General features: G+C 54.7%; 3 protein-coding genes across 3 annotated transcripts; 1 reads left to right on the top strand and 2 right to left on the bottom strand.

The window, feature by feature from the left end:
* Positions 1 to 8,571: 8,571 nt before the first annotated feature.
* Positions 8,572 to 9,583, bottom strand: GUITHDRAFT_156042 (hypothetical protein). The gene has a single exon (XM_005820349.1). It carries the CDS (start codon positions 9,542 to 9,544, stop codon positions 8,759 to 8,761), a length of 786 nt encoding a protein of 261 aa, XP_005820406.1. The 5' UTR covers positions 9,545 to 9,583; the 3' UTR covers positions 8,572 to 8,758.
* Positions 9,584 to 11,423: 1,840 nt separating this feature from the next.
* GUITHDRAFT_120374 (hypothetical protein) lies at positions 11,424 to 15,046 on the top strand (the record flags this gene model as incomplete). The annotated part of the gene is made up of 6 exons (XM_005820348.1): positions 11,424 to 13,583; positions 13,631 to 13,849; positions 14,149 to 14,391; positions 14,447 to 14,713; positions 14,893 to 14,952; positions 15,002 to 15,046. The coding sequence occupies 6 exons, from the start codon at positions 11,424 to 11,426 to the stop codon at positions 15,044 to 15,046; spliced, it is 2,994 nt and encodes a 997-aa protein (XP_005820405.1).
* A 145-nt stretch (positions 15,047 to 15,191) lies between these two features.
* On the bottom strand, positions 15,192 to 16,277 carry GUITHDRAFT_90746 (hypothetical protein). The gene is made up of 6 exons (XM_005820366.1): positions 16,185 to 16,277; positions 15,990 to 16,125; positions 15,808 to 15,944; positions 15,697 to 15,762; positions 15,481 to 15,645; positions 15,192 to 15,412 (listed from the first exon to the last, which is right to left on the bottom strand). Exons 1-6 carry the CDS (start codon positions 16,266 to 16,268, stop codon positions 15,359 to 15,361), a joined length of 642 nt encoding a protein of 213 aa, XP_005820423.1. The 5' UTR covers positions 16,269 to 16,277; the 3' UTR covers positions 15,192 to 15,358.
* Between the last annotated feature and the right edge of the window lie 2,675 nt (positions 16,278 to 18,952).

Genomic DNA, 18,952 nt, shown 5'->3' with positions numbered 1-18,952 from the left:
TTACCCGGGCTGGACAAGACACCAGGGGCGGGAGGCGCAATGCAGACATCCTCGGCAGCGGAAAGAGCTGACCCCCTTACTCTATTGACAACCTTTGCAGACACAGCCCTGATGCCTAATTCAATACCTCCCTCCAAATGCGAGCCACTCCCCCTACGGCCCCAAATCTCCCTCTCCTCTCCTCCCCTTTCCTCTCCTCTCCTCTCCTCTCAAGGCGCTCTCTTCTCATCTTATCTCCTCTACTCTCTTGTCAGACAACATACAGCACAAACCTCGCAGGCATACACAAGGAATCCGATGGTACTCTGTACATCGTTGGGGGTGATCCAGTTGAGTGTAGCAGAAGTGTCTTGTATGATCGTGATGGCAGTAGGACGCAGAGGAAACGCTGCCAGCGTTGTTCTTGTCACTTTCTTGCTGCTGAAATCTCCCCAGCCAGCGGCATTTCTCACTGTGAAGAGAGTTCAGAGAGGAAAAAGACGTAGCAGAACGAGGAGTAGGTGCACAAGGGAAAAGACATAACGCAGAAGCCGGGGACAATCAAGAGAGCAGCGGGAAGAGCAAGATGACTAGGAGAAGCAGAGAGGGTAGAAGAACTAGTAGGGAAGAGAGGGGCAGTAGAGGAGGAGGGAGGGGAGGGAGAGGAGGGAGGGGAAGGAGAGAAGCAGAAAAAAGGGGAGAGGAGCGAGCATGGGTGTTACCCGCTAAGCTGAAGCGATACTCCTTATCCAATGCCAGACCAGAGAAGAGGATGGACGTTTCTGTCTTCCCCGCCAGCTTCTCCCCTATCAGCGTCTCCACCGAGCTGTCAACCCGATACCCGCGAACTTTGAACCCGTCAAAGTTGACGTTTGACACCCAGCTGACCAGCACGGACTGCAGGCTGGAGAGGGTGGAAGGAGGAGGAGGAGCCAGGGGGCGGGTGATAACAAGGTCAGAGTCTGGTCCGTACCCTCCTCCTCCCTTGGAGTTCCGGAGGGACAGTCGGAAGGCGTATCTCGTGTTTCCCACCAGCCCGGTGAAGTTGACCTGGGACATCCCAGCTGAGGAGTTGACAGATGTCAAGTTGAAACTCCTTGAGATCGCAACGGTCCACATCTGAGATTCCTCCCTGACCTGCAGCTCGTATGACAGCAGGGGCTCCCCTCCCCTGTCCTCCCAAGAGATGTCAGACGTCCACTGGACCACCACCCAGGACACGCCCACGTCGGAGGAGAAGGAAAGGGCTGGACCCGAGGAGGGGACTGTGCTGAGAGTCGTTATGTCGTCTGTCTGCACGCTGAAGTCACTGACCCCCCCGTCCAGCCGGAGCACCGCTACTTTGAACCGGTACCGCGTGCCCTTCAGCAACGCAGTCAGGTTCTGCGAGTCGGCTGCGCCGTCCTGCTTCTGGAAGGGTGGGAGGTCCAGGAACGAGGACCCGTTCCACATGCTGATGATGATCGTGTAGAAATTCTTCGCGCCGGTGGGAGGCGTCCACTTCAGTAGCACCCACTTGGCTCCGAATTGCTCCACGTAGGGTAAGGACGGAGCCTCCTGCATAGTCGTCGTACTCGCTATCTCCGACCAAGTGCTGAGCCCTGTAGGATTCTGCGCTCGGATGCGGACTTGAACTTGGGAAGAGCTGGCAAGGCCGCTGATGGTAAGTTGTTGCTGGCTTGAGGGGACCGGGGCCATGCTTGTCCATGCTGCATTGCGGATCAGTCGGAGGCTGGACTCGTACTGGGAGGAGGAGGGAGAAGTCTTGTACTGCAGCTCAAGGCTGGTGACGTCAGCACTCCTGCTGCTGCTGCTGAGGGACACGACGACGGACCTGCTGTGGACCTCAACGAAGGAGGGGCGCTGGGGAGCAGCTGGGGGGAGGAGGAAGGGGGCAGAGGGAGGACTGGTAGCTGTCCCGAGCTGGTTGCTCCCTGTGACGGTAAACGTGTAGACGCGGGACGATCCGAGTCCAGTCGCGAGGAAAGGCGAGGAGGAGGACTGAAAAGTCCGCTCAAATGTGCCCGAAGAGGCGACGATGGTGTAGGAGGAGAGGGGAGAGCCGCTGTCCTGACTAGTCCATGAGACATACACACTCTGCCAGTCCACGCCTGAGACCGTTGGCTGTCCGATGATGGGAGCGTATGCCTGTGTAGTGGCGAAGACAGAGGAGGAGGGAGGGCCGAAGCTGGCGAGGAGGAGCGGGTCGTTGCTAGTGGAGACCTTGATGTCATACCTGATCCCAGGGAGGAGGGAGGAGACTTGGCAGGTGGAAAAGCCGTCGTTTGCGCAGAGGAACGAGCCGTTGAGAGCAGAGGAGGAATAGAGGACCTTGTACCCATAGATGATGTTGCTGCCCTGCTGAGCTACTGGTGGAGGGCTCAGGGCGAGCGAGACGCTGGTCGCTGCTGTGCCTGACACCTGGACGGCAGCTGGGGGGAGGGAGACAGTCTGCCCGTAGGTAGGCAAGCTAGCTTCACTCCAGCTGTCGACCAGGTCGTTTTTGACTCGCAAGTCAAACTTGTACTGAGAGTTCGCCTGGAGTCCGGTGACGATGGTAGACCGCTGCCAGTCAAACTGGAACTGCTCGCTGACGGAAGTTCTTCCAGGTGTCATGGTCAGCAAGAAGTTCTTCACTTTTGCGTAACTCGCGCCGAGGTCGGAGGGAGGACGGAAACTAACTCGCAGACTCGTCAGGCTCGCAGTAGGGACGAAGGGAGGAGGAGGAGCAGCAGGCACGGTAACGAAAGCTCCTGTCAGGCATTGCTCAGTAGCAAAGTTGCTGCTCAAGACGCTGTTCCTGCTGCGCATGGTGAAGCAGTACGAGGATCCTTTCAGCAGGCCCGTCACCTGGTACGTCAGCTTGCTTTCCTCTAGCTCGACCAGCGCGCTGCCGTAGGCTGTGCCGCTCAACCGCATGTACACTTGCCACCTGACAGTCTCTGCTGGGCCGCCTCGTGGGCAGGCGCTGATGGAGCCATCTGCATTGATGGGTCCAGCTGAGCAGGAGGAGGAGAAGTCAGCCCACTGCACGAGGACGCTGCCAACGGAGGGGTCGCTGCCGAGCAGAACTTGGACAGAGAAGGAGATGGAGCTTGAGGGCACGGCGACGGTGGTGAGCAGGGGGCCGAAGATAGAGGAGGAGTAGGAGACTCCAGACTGGTTCCCTCTGACTTGGAAGTAGTAGGAGGAGCCGGGGATCAGGTTGCAGAGGGTACCAGTAGCGTGAGAGGTGGAGTAGCTGATGCTGACGTCGACTTGAGCTGCTTGCAGCGAGGAGGAGGAGCGGCCGAAGTAGAGGACGGCGCAACCAGACGCACAGAAATCAGAGGGGTAGTACCACTCGAAGAAGACGCAGGTGGTGGGAGGGGAGCCGGAGGAGACATTGAGGTTGGCGAACGTGTTGGTCAAGGTAGTCCCTGTTGACGTCGGCGACCACAAGCTCCAGGTCGCCATGTTGTCGTTGCTCGCGCGGATGCGGAAGGAGTAGTTGGTACCGTAGAGGGTCATGCTGAATCGTTTCTTGGAGTAAATGTCCTCGTTTGAGTAGATGATCCCCGTCGCTCTCGCAGCTCCCACAACAGTGTCGTTGAGCATACGCCAAACTCCGTCCCCTAGGTTGATCATGACTTGCAAGTTCGTGATCACCCTTCCTCCGTTGACTGTCTTGCTGAGGTAGCAACCGCTGCAGGCCGCGTCATAGCTCTCCCACCCCACACTGACCCCATTGTTGGTGGCAGGGATCAGGTTGGGAGCAGGAGGTTGAGTAGGGACAGTGAAGAAAGGAGGGATGGATAACACGTCACTGAAAGCTCCCAACCCAACTGAGTTCTGAGCAGCGATGCGGAGGTAGTAGTAAGTCCCTTTGATGACGATGAACTGTATGGAGGAGACGACGGAAAGTTTGCCTGACGACAAGCAGGGATAAGAAGCGTCGACCGGTGTGCACAGTGTCTTCCAGTCTGTGATGGTGCTTGGCTGGGAGATAGTCGAGCTCTGGTTGGAGTATTGGAGGACAAGATTCAGCAACGCTGTTCCTCCTACATCTCTTGTTGACGTTGGCGTTACCCAAGACACTTGAACCTTGTAGTAGGATCCGGTATCAGGGTTTGCGATGGCAGAGTAAGAGGGAGCAGGCATGGCTAGAGGGGCAACCTATGACAAACTGTCAGTGAGGGAGGGAGGGAGGAGAGAGGGAGATGGGGAGGAGAGAGGAGGAGAGAGGAAGAGAGTGGAGGAGGGTTGAAAGAAGATAAACACGGAGGAAGTGTAATGAAACTGTTAGGGGTAGCAATCACAGAAAGAACGACAACACAGGTCAACGAAATGATGATGATGATGATGATGATGATGATGATGATGATGATGATGATGATGATGATGATGATGATATGGAGAGTGAGTTGACTGAGTTCGCTAACCTCGCCAGCAACGAAGAAGACTGAGTTCGAGCTTGGCCCCTCCAAGTTCTGACTGTTGATTGCTTTCAGACGGAAAGTGTACTCTATCCCCCCGACAAGATTCTTCACTGTGAAATTGTTCGCATTCCCGTAGGCAACAGTGATCACCGTCCCTTGATCAAGATCATTGAGAATCGTTGTGTTGTACAGGCGGTAACTAACAAGCTTCTGATCATCCCCTGACAGCGGAACAGACCAGGAAAGGCTGACTTGTATGATCCCGCTGACCACCTGGTAGCTTCCAACCACAACCTGCAAGTTGGTGGGAGCATCAGGGTAGGTGGCTGGGAGAAAGATGGAAGAGGAGGAACTCCATGATGAGGAGCCAATGTTGTTCTTAACTCGCACTGCGATCTGATGAAACAACTTGGGTCTGAGGTTGGTCAGCGTGACGCTGCGGACGTCGCCTGTTGGGACTGTGATCGAGTCGACAGAGTCCTGGACCTGTATAGCAAAGACGTCATGGCAGGAAAATGATGAGGAGAGAGGGAGGGAGAAACGAAAGAGAGGGAGGAAACAAGAAAGAGAGGGACGGACAGACAGACGGAGGGAGGGAAGAAGGCAGGGAGAGAGAGGGAGGGAAGAAGATGTGGGTAATGGAAGAGAGAGAAGGATAGAGAGGGAGGAGAGGGAAGGGAAAAGAGGTGAAAAATGAATGGTAGAATCAAAATCACGAAGGAAGGAGTAGCACGTATAGACACTAAAATGGAAGGGGCAGGCAGGCAGGCAGGGAGGCAGGCAGGGAGGGAGGCAGGGAGGCAGGCAGGGAGGCAGGCAGGGAGGCAGGCAGGAGCAGCGGGGAGGGAGGGAAGCAGGAGGAACTCGGCAGGAGGGAGAGCTATGGCATATTTTGACCTCGAAGGAGACGTTGGCGTTTCCTCCATTGGTAGGCGCGACGTTTGAGAAGGTCCAAGAGACTAGGATGCACCTGCTGCAGCTGGAGACGAGCTGGAGGGTAGGGGCCGAGACGGGAAGAGGAACGGTTGCTGGGATAGAGACGTTGGGAGACCACAAGCTGACTCGAGAGCCGCTACCTGGTTGACAATGAAGGAGAGGGTAAGATGAATAGAAGGAGAGGAGCAGGGGAGGCGAGAGAAGACGTCAAGAACAGAGGAGAGGAGAGAGGAGCGAAGGAGAGAGGAGAGAAAGAAGACAACGAGTAAGCAACAGAATACATCAAAGGATAAGGATGTAAACGTCAAAGGAAATGAGAAACGAGACGAGATGATTTGAAAAGAATTACGAGTGGTGTTGGAGGAGGGAGAAACGAAGAGAAGGACAGGAGAATGGAGTGGAGCAGAGATAAGGAAGGAAGAGTTGATTGTAATCAACGAAGCTCAAACACATCCAGGACTCACCGTTGACATATCTTGTCTGCACTGCAAACTTGTACTGCTTGCCAACAACTCCTTGTACGGTCAAGGAGAGTGTGGAGGACGATGTCGACAGCATGGTGATCTGACCAGCCTCGTCGACCTGAAAGATCTGCATGGAACGGTGCGTGAGATCAGGAAGGGAGGGAGGAAGGGAGGGAGGGAGGGAGGGAAGTAGGTAGGGAGGTAGGTAGGAGGGAGGGAGCGAAGCAGAAGGGAGCGAGGGAGGGAGCGAGGATAGTAGGAGGCACCTGGAACATTGAGATGTCATTCACGAGCAAGGGAGCAACCCACTGGACAGTGATGGCCAGCCCCGAGGAGTCCGCGCGGACAGACGTCGGGGCGCTACTGTCTGGAGTCTCTACAGTGACCTGAGCAGGAGGAAGGTTAGAGTGCGAGCGAGAGGAGGAGGAAGAGGAGGAAGAGGAGGAAGAGGAGGAAGAGGAGGAAGAGGAGGAAGAGGCTATCGGTGTCAGCAAGAAGCAGGAGGGAGGATGACGAGAAGAGGGAGGATGGAAGAGAAGGAGAAAGGAGTTTCAAGAGCAATGAAGTCAATCATGAAGGCAAGTTAAGCTCCGAGAGGTCATGGAAGCAAACAGAGTCTCTTTCTCTTACCGGAATGCTGTACTGACTGGCAGTTTGATGATCCGCAAACTGGACAACTCTGAACGTGTACAAGAACCCTTGCGACAAGTTGCTGTACAGATAAGACCGCTGGTCTGCAGGCAGCACAATCCCAGCATCAAAGGGTACACCTTGCCCAGCAAACAAGTCCTGATACAGCAGCAGTCAGTTTCTGAGGCTGACTACTTGCAGAAGTCAGAGAAACTTCAGTCTACCTGCATCGAAACGATGTAGCCCTGGCTCTGCACAAAGACGGATCCCCATGAGACGTTTGCAGCGCACGAATCCTTGCTTGTGATGATGTTCACCTGAGCAACCAACAGAATTCACAGCAGGCAACGTTGGAACATGTAAAGTACATGCGGCGAGCTGATCATAGGAGAGATTGGTGAAGTGATACTGACTGAGGGTGTACCCAGCAACCCTTCCCCGACTGAGTTCACCGCTGTCACTATGAACTGATAGGCAAATCCAGCGACGGTGGACTGAACATTCGCAGTCTGCCTTGCAAACGTCAGCGAGGGAGGACAGAGAATGTAACGTGACCTGCTGGATCGACGAAGAGGGTGTGAACTCAAGAATGCGAGTGAAGCTTGTCTCATCGCTTCTCTTCCCATAAATCCTGTAAGAGAGGATGGGCAGCCCTCCAGTCTCGTTGTTTGACTTCAATGACATCCATGTCAGCACGATGACCTGATTGGAAATGTTTGCTGTTGGCAAGTTGATCTTTCCCGGGAGAGTAGGAAGAGTGGATATGAGGAGAGGCTGGCTGGGAAGAGATGTCCTTTCGTAGATGTCTACAATGGACACTCTGACTGAGAACTGTGTGTTCTTCGGTAGGTTGGACAAGGTTGCAATGTTGGACGAGGATGATGAAATCGGATTGGGGTCAGGGAATTGTTGTGAAGCGAGAATGATTTCTATCAGGTGTTGCTTGATTGAACTGATGGGAGAAAGATCTGTCCATGTGATTGTGACCGAGAATGAAGTTGAATTCACAGACTGAAGACTGACAGAGCCTGGCGGGTATGTATCAAGGATAACTATTCTGTTTGAAGGGATGCTTGGCAGAACACCCTTCGCGTCTTTGAATGATGTTTCAACACGAAATTGATACGCCTGCATTGATTTGAGGCCGTTCACCGTCTGTGTGCAATAACTTCCGTTGAGATTGCAAACTGGAATCGCCACAATATTGTTCCAAGTCAAACCTTGATCCTCGCTGGATAACAACGACTGTAGGTATTGTTCGCTGATGGTAGCGTTCAACCAGGTCAAGGTAGCGCTCGTACTCTTGTTGTCGGTGCTTGCGAACAAGTTAGTTGCCTTCAAGAAATCTCTTGTTTCGACCGTTACATCTTCCGGTATCCCATACCCATCACTGGTGACAGTCTGAACTCTAACACTGTACACAGTCCCTCCTTCCAGCCCTCCGATTCTGATGCTTCCAACTGACGACCCAACGATCTCCCCTGCCTCCCATGACAGCGTGTCCTGCCTCTTCCACAGGACCTGAACATACTTCGCGCACAGCACCCCTGTTCTGCCATCCCATGATATGAGCACTGATGTCAAATCGACCTCGGAAGCGACTACACCTCTAACTCGCTCCTGTCGCGGATCCACTGAACATGTAGCGTCTCCTCGCACAGCCATCGTCATCGTCGTCATCAGCATCTTCAGCAGCATCTCCCCCAGCCGTCCTCTCCTTCTTCGCCATCTCAGCCATGAAATCCCCGCCGTCCCCCCCGCTTCCCCCCCTGCAGGCCTTCCGGCCATGCCGGTTAGATGGATGACCCGCCTGTCAACTACCGATGTTCCGTTCAAGGAACAAAATTCCAAATGCGACCGTCGGACCGTCGGACAGTCACGGGGCCTCGGCCCGACTCGGACTCAGCCACGGTCCGGGCTCAGCTGAACCGTTCGCAAGGCTGCAGTCACTGCTGAGGCTGAGGCTCAGTTGACTTGGTCCGGAACCCCAACGTGTCTCGGATCATCGGATAGCCCTGTCTTAGGACCTCAAAGACAATAGGATAGCCGCTAATAGTGATCCCGACGCCCATGTGTGCTGCATGAACTTCTAATTCAGCCATTGTCAGGATTCTTATCATCACACTTGAAAAGATCATTATCAGCATACTTCAAAGTATTTATATTCAATTCAACCCGCCGCCGTCTTATGTTGATAACCGGGTGTATAATTAGACATACCGAGTCCAGGCCAAGCCTCAGCAACAACGTTGAACACAAGGCCTTCTACCTTCCAACCGCTGAAAGCCATTCATCATCGTTTTTCTTTGATGCTTCATCCTCCGAAACGCTTCACGTTCGCGTCGGAGCCGGAGGCTCCCCTACGATCCATTCCCCGCCCCCGCAGCTCCCTCCCCCTCCCCCTCTCCCCTGCACGTACACCCTCACGTACCCGAAAGGATAGCTCTCCATCGCCTGTGCCAAGTCCTCGTCCGACCTCATCTCCACCCGATCTCCGTCCGAGTCCTCGTACGACACCACCACGCTCTCCTCGCAGCACCCCAGCACCAGCTCGTACTCCTCCACCAGCGCCCTCACCAGCGCCCCATGCCCCCTCACCACCCGCCCCTCCCCGTCTACCTCCAGCCGTACTGACACGCCCTCGCAGACACCCTCCGCCATGCACACCATGAAGTCCACCGTCTTGTACGCGGGCTGGGCCTGGGCCTGGGGCTGGGGCTGGGGCTGGGGCTGGGGCTGGGGCTGTGGCTGGGACTGCTCCGGCGGCCCTTGCGAGCCAGCACGGCAGGCCTCGGGGTCAAGCTGCGAGGTCTGCTGGGAGGAGTGGAGGGCGAAGAACTCGTGCGTCTCCTTCACCCCGCTCGTCGTGAAGAGCTGCGGATACATGGCTTGGATCCTCGCCACACACTGCGGGCGGAGGGTCTTGGAGATGGCTGAGCGGGTCGTGCCGAGCATGTGAGCCATTTGAGAGTGAGTCAGGCGCTCTTGGGGGTTCTTGATAGAGTCCATCATGACGATGGCGGCACGCTGAGGAGGAGTGAGTCGGGCGCGGCGGGCAGCGGGGAAGGGGAGGAGGGAGGAGGGGCGGCGGACGTGAAGACCTGTCAACAAGGACATTGTGTGGAAGCAGTGTTGAGGTATGTGATGGTGTAGGAGGGGAAGCGCTGCCCTAGGAGGATGGGCTCGAAGGTATCAAAGGAGGATAGAGGGTGGGGTAGGTTCAGTAAAAGCGAAAAGTTGCGTAAATGCAACGGTGAGAATTCAAAAATTGTTTTTCCCCGTTGGTTGCAGCGTCGGTTCACTTTCAGAAGTCGCAGTCTGACCACCAAGGCTGCGAAACCGTGGCCCTTCGTACCTTCCCGTGACTCCTTCGCATACTACTGTCCGACCACTTCAGGGCAGTCACGGCGCAGAAGTCACGTGGGACGGAGCCCCGGCGGAACATTCAATAAACTCCGACCCGGGGCCCCGGCCCGCTGATACTGAAGGGCCGCAAGTCACTTGGCCATTATAAGTTGAAAGTTAATTCCTGGTAGTACCGGGGGCCGGGGGCCGGGAGGGGGACCCGGTGGCTACCGTACTCAGTACTAGATGGTACCGTGCATTATTCGTACTGATCTTTAACTTAACTTTGAGTAAAGAAAATGATTGGTAGTACTGATTTTTCACGTAACTTTGAGTAAAGAGTATGGTAATGGTGGATTCTTGAAGTGTACCTATTAGTTAGGTCAGGGTCCCCCGCGTTACAGGAACTACCGTACGTTTACTCAAAGTTAAGTAAAACTCAGTAGCCCTGGCAGTCAGTTTACTCGAAGTTAACAAAGTGAAATCATATGTCAACTTCCGCCGGAAGTTCAGACGCAGGCAGGCTGGCATCCGGGCGACGTCCGCCCGGGACGGACTCAAATTGAGGCTGGCCGCCGGGCCGACCGGCCCGGGCCCGGGACTCAGCCCGGCCTGCCAAGTTGACGGTCCGGCGGCCCGGCGGCCCTAACGGTTATCTGGTCCCGGCGAGTCCGGGCCCAGCGGTGCCCCGGCCGCGCACTGGCCCTGGATCATCTGATCCGATCGGACTCCGAACTTGGCAGTCGGCCGAGGCTCCGTCTGAGCTAACCACCCGGTGACCCGGTGACCTAAACAAGGGCAACAGTCACTGTCGAGCCCGATGTCCTTTCAAAGCCCCTATCTCTTATCATGAGGCGAGCTCGAAGAGTTTATTTCATGAGAGTTGAGTGATTGTTGGTTCTCTTTGTTCTCTTGGTCATCAGCTCAATGGCTGGCATCCCCTCCCGCCCCAACACTCCCAACACTCCTGCTCCTGCTCCTGCCCCTGCCCCTGCCCCTGCCCCTCCTGCTCCTGCTCCTGCTCCTGCTCCTGCTCCACCTCCTGCTCCTGCTCCTCCTCCTCCTCCTCCTCCTCCTCCTCCTCCTCCTCCTCGTCGTCGTCGTCGTCGTTCACCACCACCTCCTCCTCCTCGTTCACCTCCTCCTCCTGTTCCTGTTCCTGATCCTGCTCCTCCTCTTGCTCCTCGTCCTCCTTGTTAACCTCCACCTCCACCTCATCGTCCTCGTCCTTTTTGTCCTCTTCGTCGTCCTCCTTGTCGTCCTCCTCTCCTCCTCTCCTTTCCTCTTCTCCTCCTCCTCTTCTCTCCTTTCCTCTCTTCTCGTCTCCTCTCCTCTCCTCTCCTCCTCTCTTTCTTCTGTTCTCTCCTCTCGTCCTCTCATCTTCTCCTTTCCTTCTGCCACTGCCCTCCCACCCAACGGACATCGTTCAGATTCTTTCACGTTTTTGAGTTTTCCGTACCTCGTGTTTTCTTATTTTCTCATTCCATCTCTTCACTGTTGCTTTCCCATTGTTCTCTGCTCCCTTTCCATGAAGTTTTCTCACCTGACCTAACCTGCTGGAGAGTCCTGACTTGTTTGTGAATCCAGGGATCAAAAGTTTCATGCGATTTCCCCTTACTCTCCAATTGAGCCGATAACAGGCATCGCCGCTATGATGAGACTTGATGCTATCCTGGTGCTCCTCTGTCTTCACCTCGCTCCTGCTGTATCATCCTCAGTAGCGACGTGTCAGAGTTTGGGGTTGCGGATCACTGAGATTGAGCTGGACGGTGCTGTCAAGGATGTTGTGTGGTTGACCCAGAATGTTGTCTTTGTCCTCACGGAAGAGAACACCTTGTACAGAAGCAAGGACGATGGCAGGACGTTCGAGAATGTCATGGGAGAGCTTGAAGACTCTGAAGTTCAAGATGAGCAGTCAAGCAACGGAGTGGTGGAGATGTACCCTAGTGATGCAGATGAGAGAAGAGTGTTTTTCAAAGGAGGAGGGAAAGTGCACTGGGTAACATACGACAGAGGTCAGTCCTTTCATACCCGCAGGACAGAATTTCCCCTCGGGGAGATCAAGCTTCACAAGAAGAATCCCGACTGCCTCCTTGTTTCAAGAATGAGCGACGTTTGCCTTGGGCTGTCGGACACAGGCTTCTGCTTCAACTCTCTCTACGTCAGCTACGACTGGGGGACTACCTTCCACGAGAAGGTCAACTACGTTCAGCAGTTTGACTGGGGCCCGCGAGACAACACTGTGGTCTACAGCGCCTACGACGACGAGCATGTCGGAGATCAGTACTTCCAGAGCATGAAGAATCTCAACCTCTACCGCTCCGTCGACATGCTCCGCACCCAGGAGAACATCCGGTTGGTTGTCCGCCATGGCGTCGGCTTCAAGGTGTCGCAAGGTGGAGTGTACGTGGCTGTGGCAGGGGAGCATGGGACTATGCAGCTCTTCGTATCCAGGGACGACGCGCAGAGCTTTCTCCCTGCCGTCTTCCCCTCGGAGCTGCAGGAGACGCGCTACACCATCATCGACGAGGACGACGGGACCGTGTTTGTGAGCGTAGAGCACTCGAAGCAGGAGGAGGGAACTAGCATCCAGGGCATGCCCAGTGACTCCATCACAGTCGGCGACATCTATGCGTCTGTGGCGGACGGGGACGTTCTCTTCAAGGACGACTTCGAGTCAGGCCTGACGCGATGGCGGGGCAAGCATGCTGCTGCTGTGCCCTCTCGTACGAAGATCGTCGACGATCCCCTCTGCTCAGGAGGCTCCTCGTGTCGGGGGAAGGTGATGAAGATGACGGGATGCGGGGAGGAGGGAGACGCCTTCTCGCTAGAGAGCTTCACGTGCAGCGTCTCCTACCCTTGTAAGGTCTCGTTCTGGTTCCTGGGTGTGGCATGGCAGGGCTTCAGCGATGGGTTCCCTGGTCGCTACATCTGGAGTGCGAGCGGGGAGGAGGAGAAGGGAGTTCACCACAAGGTGTCAAAGTCAAGCGATCAGTGGACGAGGGTAGAGTACGTCTTTCCTCGCCAGCACAGCGAGTTTGTGTGGGCAGAAGGAGGGAGAGATGCGGGGAGAGCAGCGATCAGCAGAGTCCATCTCATGCTGCAAGCCCACTCCTCCTCCTCCTCCTCCTCCTCCTTCTGCAACGCGACGTACATCGACGATATCCGGGTGACGAGGGCTCGAGCAGAGGACTACGTGATGAGCTTGCGGGATAACACGAGGGACTCAGTGGGCCACGTTGACTTTCACATCCTGCGGGGACCGCGGGGAATCCTTCACGCCAACGTCATCGACGCTGAGAATCGCGTGCGGACCCTCCGATCCGTCGACAACGGCAACGAATGGCACCCGCTGGAGCCTCCGGGCAACGACCGAGACTTCGCATGCGAGTACAGCCAGAGGAAGGGAAGGTGGGTGACGCCGACGGGCAGAGACTGTGGGCTGCACCTGCACATGGGGCACAAGAGGAAGGGAACTCCTGGGAGGTGGGACAGAAGGCAACACAAGGAGGCGGACGAGCGCTTCGGTGCCCTGGTGAGCAACGAGAAGGCGGTGGGGATTGTGATCGGCGTCGGCAACGTCGGGACGGAGTTGGCAGGAAGGACGGACGAGGCGTCGACGTATGTGTCTAGAGACGCGGGGAGGAGTTGGGAGCGAGCAAGGAAAGGAACGAGCGTGGGTGACATCGGGGACCAGGGAACGATCCTGGTGCTGGCAGATAACTCAGAGGAGACGAACGAGATCTCCTTCTCCATCGACGGGGGGGCAAGCTTTCAGACTTGCTCCTTCTCCTCCGACGTTGAGCTGGAGGTGAGCTGGTCGGTGTGCTGACGTCAGGCCCGGTGACGACTTGTCAGGTCAGGGACGTTCTGAGTGACCCAAGCGTGGCCAGCTCCAACTTCCTGCTGCACGGCTCGGTACCGCGCGAGGAGGAGGCATACTTCTTCTCCGTAGATTTCTCTATGCTCTTCCCCCGCCAGTGCTCGGACGTGGACCTTGCTGGTGACCCTGGCTCGGACTTCGCGCTGTGGCGCCCGTCAGGAGAGAAACAAGACATCTGTGTCATGGGAAGACAGGTCTGTCCTCCTCCTCCTCCTCCCACCCTTCCCTCCCTCTTCTCCTCTCCCTCTCTTCCTCCCGCCCCCCTTCCTTTCCTCCTTCTCGCACTCTCGTCCCCTTCCTGCTCCACTTCTTCTTGTTGAGGTGCCCTGCTTCCTCCTCTGCATCCTGCTTACTCCATCCTTCTCCATCTCCCACACTTCCCACTTGTTTCCCTCGATCCGCTCTTGTCCTTCACATCCCCCTCCCCCTCCCGACTTCTTCTTTCCCACTCCTCCCTCCTCCCTCCCGTCCCGTCTGATCCTCTCCTCCTCAGGTCGATTACGTCAGGAGGAAGACCACAGCTCGCTGCTTCGTCGGCAAGGAGAACCGCCTGTCAACCCTTGTGCGCAACTGCCCCTGCCAGGAGGCAGACTACGAGTGCGACTTCTGCTACGAGCGAGCTGGTGAGAAGCGCGCGGCGCTCAAGAACGTCTCCTCCTCCTCCTGTGTCTGGTCCTGTGCCGGCAGGGAGAAGCCGACCTATCCCCCAGCTAACTGCCTGGGCACCTACACGAAGGTGGGCCTGTGCTGAGCTGTACCCCGCAAATTCGTGACGAGCTCTCGACCTGCAGACGAGGGGATACCGCCTGGTGGAGGGCAACACCTGCCAAGGAGGTCTCGACCTCCGTCCCCAGCTGCTGGTCTGCCCACGGCAGGACGGTGTCAAGAACGACGCGGCGCCTTCGGTTGGAGGCGAAGGAGGCTCGTCAGAGCAAGGGGGCAGGAGGCTGAGCTGGGGTGGAGTTGGGGTTGGTGTGGTGGCTGTGGTGGCGATCGGGGCCTGTGCTGCTGCCTCTGCTCTGTTCCTGAAGGGCCGAGGGATCCGAGGAGCGACTGAGGTGATGCTTTCGTCCTTCCAGCCGTCTCAACGGGTACAAGAAGAACCTTTTCCTCCCTCCCTCGCTCCCTCCCTCCCTCCCTCCCTCCCTCCCTCCCTCCCTCCCTTACTCACTTCCCCGCCACCACTCCCTCGCCTCCCTCCCTCTCCGCTCCCCTTCACTGAGCTTAACCTGTTTAGGCTCATGGTTACTCGAGGTTGTCAACGGGAGAGAACGACGACTTCGCGCTGGCGGATCAGGTGAGAAGGAGGAGGAGGAAAACGAGGTAACATGGAGCAGCTGCTGCAGGATGACTACGACGACTCCCCCGTCCCGACGCCCAACAACATCTAGAGGAAGGTGGAGGAAGGAAAAGGAATCAGTGCAAGGACTGAAGGAATCTGATGGAGAGCAGAGGAAAGATGAATGTTTTAAGATGTGAAGTGGGTGAGGGAGGTGCAGTAAACTTTAAAGGAGACGCAGAATCACAGAGATTTCTTTCTTGTTTTTATCAGAAAAACAAGCAAAACCCTTAAGGCCCTCGTTTTCTCATTCTTCACCTTGTCATAATCTTTACACCATCAAGATCCCAAAACTTCACATCTGAGCTATCCAAGGCACGATGAGAGAAGCCATTGTTGGCAATGAACATGTCAGTCAGTCAATCTAAAGATCGGAATCGTCCTCGTCGGGCAGAGCGATTTGATTCGCCTCCTCCAACTAAGAGAGGCAGTGAGACAAGCATCAATGAGAAGGAGACGAGGTGGACAAGAAAGGAGAGGAGGTACCTGCAAGGTGTATTGTCTCATCATACCCTCGTCGATCGCAACCTCGGGAGGAGCAAGAGCGGGAGACTCAACGAAGTAGAGGTTGGGATCTCCGACAAGCTTCTTGGCCAGCCACTGGAAGGGCTTCTCGAACTGGTAGTTGGAGCGAGCCGAGATCTCGTAGTACTGCAGAAAGCTATCAGGTCACCTGGACGCTGCTGGTCACACGCTCGTCACCTGGAGATTCTTCTTTCGATGGAAGTTGATCTGCTTGGTCTTGACCTTACGATCTTTCACGTCAACCTGATACCTCGTTAGCGGTCGCGCCTCCCGCGTCATGGCGAGTACCTTGTTGCCGCAGAGGACGATGGGGATGGTCTCGCAAACTCTGACGATGTCTCTGTGCCAGTTGGGAACGTTCTTGTACGTCATACGGGCAGTAACGTCGAACATAATGATCGCGCAGTTACCCTGAATGTAATACCCTGCATGGCGGTCAGCTCAGCCCTCCTGTCGAGGTCAAGACCAACCATCACGAAGTCCACCGAACTTCTCTTGTCCCGCAGTATCCCACACGTTGAACACGAGGGGTCCACGATTTGTGTGGAAGAGGAGAGGATGTACCTCAACGCCCACTGTTGCTATGTACTTCTTCTCGAACTCACCCTGCGCGACATGAAAGTTAGCGGGGGAGGTGAAACGGTGAAGAGGAGAGGCATGCTCACAGTCAAATGGCGCTTCACGAATGTTGTCTTGCCAACACCGCCATCTCCAACAAGCAGGAGCTTGAATTGTGGCGCTCCCTCCATTCTCCTGCATCAACATGTTTAGTTCCAACATCCATAGAGTTGTTTGCTGGGGTCGGGGGAGAAATCGTCCACCTTGTCCTCAAAAGAATCAAGAACTCCTCCAGGTAAAACTAAGAGAACACTCGCAAACCAATACAAAAACTCCATCTTAACTCATCAACTCCAAACACAAACAAAATGCATAATTGACACCGGAGCGTCAGTGAGGAACACAAGTTCATGAAACATGATTTCTATGGCAATTGAGAATTGCGAAAGTCAAAGAGGGATACTGATCTCAGAACAAGCAAATATCGAGAAGTTGTAGAAAATCAGCCTTTTCACAACAAACGGATCTCGAGTCAACTAAATGGAATTCCAAGTAGGGTCAAATGCACAAACAAATCTTACTCGTCTTTCTCACTCAGCTAACATGCTTGATGTTTACACTGAACATACGTGCCCTGCACTGATTCCTCTCCTCCATGCAACAATTTCTCTACTTCTCTTTGCCATCGACTGCCACTCTGGATATCTACATCAATCCACAAGGTCTGTTTTGATCACATCAACAACCTCATTTTCCTCACACATCAAGCATGCGAGTAATCAGCTGCAAATGAAGATAGAAGCTTTCTATCACGTTCTCCTTCAACGATACGATGTATCTAATCTAAGAGAAGGTCCTACACTTCCTCCATGTTTCGTCGTAATGGCGCAAAAAACTTTTCTACTTGCATGACTATGACCGTTGAAGTACATCCAAGAGTTTCTTCAACCTTTCTAGCCTCATACTAACACAAGACACACATTGCACACTCCTCAACCAGCACGATACATCCCCTCCTTCTCTATCCTCCATGCGCTGGACACCACGTCATGGAAGCGAGATCATACACCTCGTTCTCTCGTACAAGCTCTTCTCTCCTTCCTGCCCTCCCTCTCGTTCCATCTCCATCGCGCTGTGCTATCCTATCGATCCTGGCCTACTCCTCTGTCCTCCTGCTGCTCTTCGCTCGATTTCCTTCCCGCTCGTGACATGTGGTGGTTACACCTACCATCCGCCTCCTACACCGATACCAGTTACAACAACTTCATCTGCTTCTCCATGGTTCACCTTCATCCTCCTTCCCGCTATCATCTCCTTCTCCTCTCCCGGGCTCTCATCCTCCCTGCCCTCTCCTCCTTCCCCGCCCCACGTCCCGTGCCGCTCTCCCGCCATGCATATTGTCTCCCGCGCCACTCTCGGCCTGCCAGTTGGCGTCTTCCTTTCCTTCTGCGGGCTCTCTGACCCGCCAACTTCCCTTGGAATGGCCCTTCTCAGTAGTAAAATTAAAACATATTTTAAAACATACCAAATCTCAGCTCTTGCATACGACCTAATTCAGTTCTATAAATTTCTACCAAGAAAACCAGTCACCAGTACTTATTTTATATTATAGATATAAACATTTCTATTGAAATTAAGGTACGTTCTGTATGAATATTGTACAAATCATTTCAAAAAATTTATATAACTACCAAGTTCTTGAAAAATAAATTTTGTATTTCGACAGTAGCAACTGTACCAAATATCTATGGTGTAGGTACAAATTAAGAATCAATTGTTTTTCCGGTACAAATCTCTTTTGAATTTGAATGAGACACGTGCCTCTCCAACCCCACCCCATTCTTCTAGACTGCTTGCTACGATACCCCTACTTGAAGAACCCTACCCTGGGTGATCTGTTCTAATATCCAGGAGTACCCCCTTCAAATACAAGGCAATTAAGTGGGAAAATGGGCACATGAAGTGGACTACCCCTCCAAGATATACCCCACCCCATGATTGCACATAGCAGAACCAATTTGACCACAGAATGAGGGGGGTGGGGGTGAGCCTCATTCCCTCGGAGTCCTCATGGACCAGCAGCCACCCCCCGTCTCCCTATCATGACAGACTGAAATTCAAGTACCCCTACCCCCTTGTTTAAACTGAATGTATGGTCAAATATACCGGTAACTTTGATACCCTACCCAGTGAAATGGACAAGCAGCTGCCTTGACCGAGGTGGATTTATCACCCCTACCCCCTAATTTCCCCCATTAGTACCCTACCCCTTGATATCCCCCCGCAAAATCCGAATGGGAGGCTACCCTACCCACTCTTTGTAGAATTCGAAAAATGTACCCATATGATTTCCTAGAAGTACCCCCTCTTAAGACTTGAACTCTGAAAATTTGATCCACCCCCACCCACTGTAGAATCATTGAAGGACATCTGTCCTTGACACACCCCACCCCTCCCTTTCCCCAGCCACAGGAGGAAAAATATTATTTAATTTAAATTACGTTTACCGGATTCCATTAATCGGATTTCGGATACCCTCATCACCACTACGACCAACTCGTCAAGGGGTCCAGTAGCTCATCACCCTCATCTCCCGGCGGCCATGGCGTACGAAGCGTACGACATGTTCGCGGTGAAGGTGAAGAAGATGGAGGGAAGGTGATGCAGAGGAGGGGGGAGGAGAGGAGAGGAGAGGAGAGGAGAGGAGAGGTGAAGAGATTTGGGGGGGGGGGGGGGCCGGGGGGGGGGGGGTGGAAGAATTGGAACAAGGGAAAGGAGGGGGGGGGGGTAAGGGGGGGAAGGGGAGGGGGGGGGGGAAGGCCATGGCTCCCCCTGGGGAGAGCCGAAGAAAGGAAAGGTTTGGAGGGGAGCAGGA

This window comes from Guillardia theta (assembly GCF_000315625.1).
Source record: "Guillardia theta CCMP2712 unplaced genomic scaffold GUITHscaffold_180, whole genome shotgun sequence".
In the NCBI taxonomy this organism is placed as follows: domain Eukaryota; class Cryptophyceae; order Pyrenomonadales; family Geminigeraceae; genus Guillardia; species Guillardia theta.
Note: the sequence above shows the minus strand (reverse complement) of the source record. Positions and strands in the feature narration are given on the sequence as shown.